This window comes from Sinocyclocheilus anshuiensis, unplaced genomic scaffold, assembly GCF_001515605.1.
Source record: "Sinocyclocheilus anshuiensis isolate Anshui unplaced genomic scaffold, SAMN03320099.WGS_v1.1 scaffold183, whole genome shotgun sequence".
NCBI lineage: Eukaryota > Metazoa > Chordata > Actinopteri > Cypriniformes > Cyprinidae > Sinocyclocheilus > Sinocyclocheilus anshuiensis.
In genome coordinates, this window is record NW_015548309.1 from 1,023,703 (window position 1) to 1,029,702 (window position 6,000).

The following is a 6,000-nucleotide window of genomic DNA, read 5'->3' on the forward strand; positions in this document are numbered from 1 at the left end:
CAACCAGAATGATTTCTTTAAGCGTAGCCTCACCTGAGGTGTTTATAGAGACGTTGGTGATTGGTCGAGATACTGAACCCTGGCTGCTTATTGGTGGAGGTCCTTGAACGATGCTTTTGGTTGGTTGAGATGGTTTGAGATGGTCTGGAGACCTTCCTGCTGTAATTTCCCCCCGGTTTTCCTGCTCGGGAATATTCAGCATCAGGGTTGGGCTTCAAGTGTCCTGAAATCTCAGACCTCGGAGGGAGTGCCGGGACATTCGGCCCTACTGTTTTACAAAAACAAAGTGTGCATTGTGGAATACTGGCAGAAAGCTGTTGGAATAAAGACGGAAAGCTCTGAAAAGTTTGAAATACCTGCGAATGTACAGGAACATCACATGGGAAGTCCAGGTCAAAGGTGAACTCCTCCTTGTTTCCAATATTTCTAGCTTGTTAGTGGTGTTTGCTAAATTAGTTTCAGTATTGCTATTGCTCATACTTACGGTTTGGGATTTTAACAAACTTCTAAATAACTAAATACTAAATTCTGCAACACAATTTGTCCATTTTGCGCTACAAACGACATGGAATGTTAAAGAAAGTGTGCTATTACTTTTCTAATTGATTAGACTTACAATTTTGCCTGCCAGATGATAAAATGCTTACACTTAATGAAGGAAACTTGCCAGAATATCTTGCCTTATGGGTGGGTACTGCTTGAGCCAGTAAGCAATAACCCAGTACACCCTAGCAACCACTTAACAACTTCCTCAAAACTACTCAGAACATCTTAGCATTGTGGGAATGGCAACTTTTGTGCAACTTATTCTGAAAACACACATTTGGTTACAACAATGGCCAGAAATAATCTCTATATAATTTCAAGTAATTAAGTGATTATTAGTGATCAAGACCTTAATATTTCAATGTTTTAATTTAATTCAATTGTAACATGCCATCTCAGATCTTAGTTAATATAGGTTTCTGCTGGATTTTCCATCTAATGTTCTCTGTGACAATGTCTTTTACGTAATAGAGGACTTTCCTTCTGTCTCTGTGGACAATAGTCAAGAGTGTCTGAAATGTTTTAGCTTGTGTGTGATTGCATTGGAATGAGTGAGTAGGTGGACGGCTACATGTGGCCGGCTGTGATAATAGTATGGTAAAAGAATGAGGCATATTCCTCCACTGATTCTTAGTGTGGCTGAAAATGTAAAAGGTATTTATCCCTCTGATGCATGCAAAATCTTTTCACTTCAAAACAATAACATATACAAATTCCCATATTTTTGTTGCATCAAAATAGTGTATTCTGAGAGAGTTCTGACATATTTACACTGCAATAAAAGATACTAGTCATACAGTAGGTACATCAGACATGTTGACTTTACCAGGCAAACACAGTACATTCCCCTAACATTAGTGTATGGTTTCCCTTGGGTTATTTATTTGAAAACCAATTCATAACATTCATGGAATGTTCATTTTAGGCAATTTTTTTTTAATCAAAACTTAATGTGGGAACCAAACATTTTTTGGAATGTTGTCATATATAAATGCACAATAACATATAAACAGGACAGACATATACAATTATGGGAATCGGTCTAAAGTAATTGCCTATGATGCTTTGGATGCAACATGAAAATGACTTTTTGTAGTGCACATAATCATGCTTCAGAGGGTTAAGTATTTAAAATGGGTGTCACGAGTTCAAAAGTGCCAGTGGTTTGTTGCTTGTGATGTGTTAAACAAAGAGGGACCAACAGTGAGTGTGTGTGCACAGCTGTCTCTAAAGAGGAAGTGGTAGTGCACTAGAACAAGCAAAGTGCCGAGTTGCCATGGTAACTTGGGATGCAGGGTTCCCTCAATTTTCATTATTCCCAAGTGGATCTGCTTCACAGTGTCCATGGCAACCACTCACAACCAATGGAGTTCCTCTCTCTCTCTCTCTCTCTCTCTCTCTCTTTTCTCACTGTCTCTGACAAACTCTGTCATCCCATCATTTTATCTTGATTTGTGGTAAAATGTCATCTCCATGCTTACAAAAGACATCATACCTGTCACACTTTGACAGTATTAGCCACAAATGCAAGTCGTTCATATTATAACACCCTTTGAGCACATGCTTCTTACTAGTATACAGGTAAATGTAATATCAGATCTCACAACCCATACATTAGAATGAGTTTGATGGGTGTATGTTGTTTTGTAGGGTTGTGAGGCCGGCGTGTTGAGCAGAACGCACACACACTCACTCACACCACACACACACACACACACACACACACACACACACACACACACACAGCATGCCTATCAGTCCACCTGCCGACGGCAAACATGAGGCTCTCGACCGGCCGCGGCAACAACACACCACTACCAACGGTAACCACGGAGATGACAGCATTCGGGCCTCTCCTGGGACTAAATCTACCTCCGAACCTATGGAGGATCTCCACGGAAATGCAGTTGTCATCCGCATCGGAATCCCTGATCTGCAGCAAACGGTGAGCCCTCCTTTTAGTGTGCTCTCATATGCATATGCAGCCTCACTATTTTCTTTGAAATGGCTGCACTGCAGCACAGTAGAGAGCGGCAGTGATTGGTACAGACCGAGTTGTTGATTCTGCGTGGGAGTAAGGGGTGTGTGACAGAGGCTTACAGCATGTCGTCTACATGCACGCGTGTTTCTGCACAAGGGATCTACAGTCATTTGTGCTGAAAGATGCCGCATGCATGTCGATTGCATATATAGTGTAATCCAAAAGTAGACTTTTTTTATTTGCTGAATAAATTTGCACTTCTAATTGATGTTATGTGGAACATGTTTGCATTATCCTGTCAAACACAAAACTGCAGACATAGCTTGCTCTGCTGACAGTCTTTTCAGCATCGAGCATAACTCCCTGCTTTCTGTCAGAGGTTATGTCCGACAGGGGTACTTTGACGTTGAGTTTTGTATTTTGCACCTCTATTATGGTCCTTATTTTCACCCTCTTCTTTTCACATTATAGAAACCTGCGAACAGAAAATATTAAAGGGTTCACCCCAAAATGAAAATTTGCTTAAAATGTATACTCACCTTCAAGCCATCCAAGATGTAGTTTGTTTGTTCATCAAAACAGATTTGGAGAAATTTAGCATTAGATCACTTGCTCACCAATGGATCCTCTGCAGTCTGCAGTGAATGGGTGCTGTCAGAATGAGAGTCCAAACAGCTGAAAAAAACATCACCGTAATCCACACGACTCCAGTACATCATTTAATGTCTTGTGAAGTCAAAAGCTGTGTGATTGTAATAAACAAATCCTTCATTAAGATGTTTTTAACTTCAGACCGTTGGTTCCATTTAAAATACAAGTCCTCTATCCATAATATTGCTTTCTCCAGTTAAAAAGCCGTCTCGTTTGAATCATTACAAAAATAAACACAGATCAAGCACGGTTTACTAGCCAAAACAGTCCAAAAGAAATATGATGTTTAAAGAAGTTAAAGCACCTTAATGATGGATTTGTTTCATATAAACAGGCAGCTTTTCACTTCTCAAGATGTTCATTGATGGACGGGAGTCGTTTGGATTACTTGTGGATTATTATGATGTTTTCACCCTCAGGCCATCCAAGATGTAGATTCGTTTTTAGAAACAAACTCATCTACATATTGGATGGCCTGAGGGCGAGTACATTTTCAGCAAATTTTAATTTTTGAGTGAACTATTCCTTTAAATGGCGTTAGTTTTGCAGTGTGAATCTCACAAACACCATTTCACTTTACTTTCAGCTAATTTAAGAAAGATGTCATGAGTTCAGCAGGTTCTCATTGACTGATGATGAATAAACATTCGAGAACAAATAGTACAGGCCTTGATCTCTTAAATGATCTTAAGTAAAGTCTAAAGCCTGGTGCTTTTGGAGGAAATATGTATTGGACAGATAATCGTGTTAGTTTTGAACTATTTGCTGCAGTAAATATTGTGGCATTTCAGGACACTTGATGACGGAGCAAGATTCAAATTGTACATGAATGATTAAACCTACCTGGCCTAGTCAGAGCCATGGCGCAGCAGTTAGCTTATGTACTCCAGTCACTTTAAGCCTTGGTGCTCATATGGGTAATGTAGATTCGAATCCAGCCTGCAGCATATCCTGACTGAGTTTGTCAGTCTATATAATAAAATATGTATAAATCCCCCCCAAAAAAGCAAAAATACTGTTTGTTCATGTAGGAATATGACGAGTTTGTAATATGTGTGCTTCCAGAAATGCCTGCGATTGGACCTTGAGGCTCCAGTGTGGGTTTGTAAGCAGCAAGTTCTGGTCACTCTGACACAAAGCCTGACCGATGTGCTTAACTATGGCCTCTACCTCCCTGCCTTTAACGGGCGCGCCGGAAAGTTCCTCGATGAGGAGAGATTGCTCAGGGAGTATCCATTCCCTACGGTCACACCTGTACCGTACCTAGAGGTGCACATAAACATCCTTCTGTATCCCAAAATGCTTTAGAGCTCTCACTTATTATATAATTGGGCCATGTTGCGGTTATTTTCATTCACCCCTCAATACATTTGTGTGACTTCAGTTCCGTTACAAGAGGCGTGTTTACACTCAGAGCCATGTAGATGACAAGCAACTGGCCAAACTACATACCAAGGTATCATTTAACATTCATGTTCTACCGTTCGTTTGGGGTTGGTACAAATATTTTTAATTTTTAAAGAATACTTTTAGTGAGCAAGGAAATATTGAACTGATCAGAAGTGAAAGACATTTAAAATGTTAGTAAATATTTCTCAAATAAATGCTGTTCTTTTGAAACACCAAATCAGCATATTAGCATGATTTCTGAAGGATCATGACACTGAAGACTGGAGTAATGGCAGCTGAAAATTCAACTTTGCTATCACGGGAATAAATTACATTCTAAAAAATATTAAAATAGAAAATATTTATTTAAAATTGTAATAATATTTCACACATTTACTTACTTTACTTTTATTAATTAATTCATTTTTTTATCAAATAAATGCAGCCTTGGTGAGCTTATAGGAGACTTCTTTCAAAAACATAAAAAAATCTTACCACCCCCACATTTTTGAACAATAGTGTATAATTTTATACACAAAGCTGTTGTTCTAAGACCTGAAACTTTCCCATTAAATTTTTTTATCTAAAACATGCTGTAAGCTATTTGTTTTGGTCTTGAGAATATTGCATGTTTCTCTGTGACAGTTCTAGACTACCAAATAGAGTCATGGGAGTAGCCCATGCTTTTTAAAAGCCAAATTTTAAAAACTAGCTAATTAGAAACACGCTCTGTCTGTGAATCATTTAGTGCATTCAGTTTTGCTGATATTGCGTTTGCTGACATGTCTTTAAAGGATGGGTTTGTAGAGGTCATGTGGTTCAGGTTAGCAAAATGGCAGAAGTTAGCAAAAGAGTTTGAATTTACAGCACCTTTAAAAGGGCCATAACACACAGTTTGATTGCATTCATTATTCTAAGTCCATTTATGTTAGTCAAGGTTTTGTAGTTTTTGAGTCTTATAATTGTACAGACACTTCTGATACTATACCTTTAAGACTTATTTAAATGCAAGTAAATAACCTCTAACCACTTGGCTAACTTCTTTGTATGTGCTCCATTTGCTCCAAAACCAATATTTCTGAATGAAAAATAACAGGCAACTTTGTGTTGTGAATGTTGTATGTCACTTCCTTGTATTTCACTAATTTCTGTTGCTGACAGGCCAATCTAAAGAAGTTTATGGAGTATGTTCAACAAAGATGTGTGGACAAGGTATGCAGGTTTCTAGAGAAAGGGCTGGACCCCAACTTTCATGATGCTGAGAGTGGGGGTGAGTACTTTAGAGTATAAGGTGGTGTTCTGAAACGAGGAGGCAAAGTCGTTAATCAAATTTAAATTCATGTCTCAGTCACATTTTCTTGGTTAAAGGGATAGTTCACCCAAAAATGAAAATTTGATGTTTATCTGCTTACCCCCAGGGCATCCAAGATGTA

At 38.6% G+C, this 6,000-nt stretch overlaps 1 protein-coding gene across 4 annotated transcripts in view; it reads left to right on the forward strand.

Annotated features, from left to right (window-relative positions):
• LOC107656300 (SH3 and multiple ankyrin repeat domains protein 3-like) overlaps positions 1-6,000 on the forward strand; it is a 34,521-nt gene that overhangs the window by 2,916 nt on the left and 25,605 nt on the right. For all 4 annotated transcript variants that reach the window (XM_016444069.1, XM_016444070.1, XM_016444071.1 and 1 more), the window contains exons 2-5: positions 2,197-2,491; positions 4,244-4,447; positions 4,563-4,634; positions 5,729-5,837. In XM_016444069.1, the coding sequence (XP_016299555.1) occupies positions 2,294-2,491; positions 4,244-4,447; positions 4,563-4,634; positions 5,729-5,837 (583 nt within the window). In that variant the 5' untranslated portion in view covers positions 2,197-2,293. The remainder of the gene's footprint in view (positions 1-2,196; positions 2,492-4,243; positions 4,448-4,562; positions 4,635-5,728; positions 5,838-6,000) is intronic.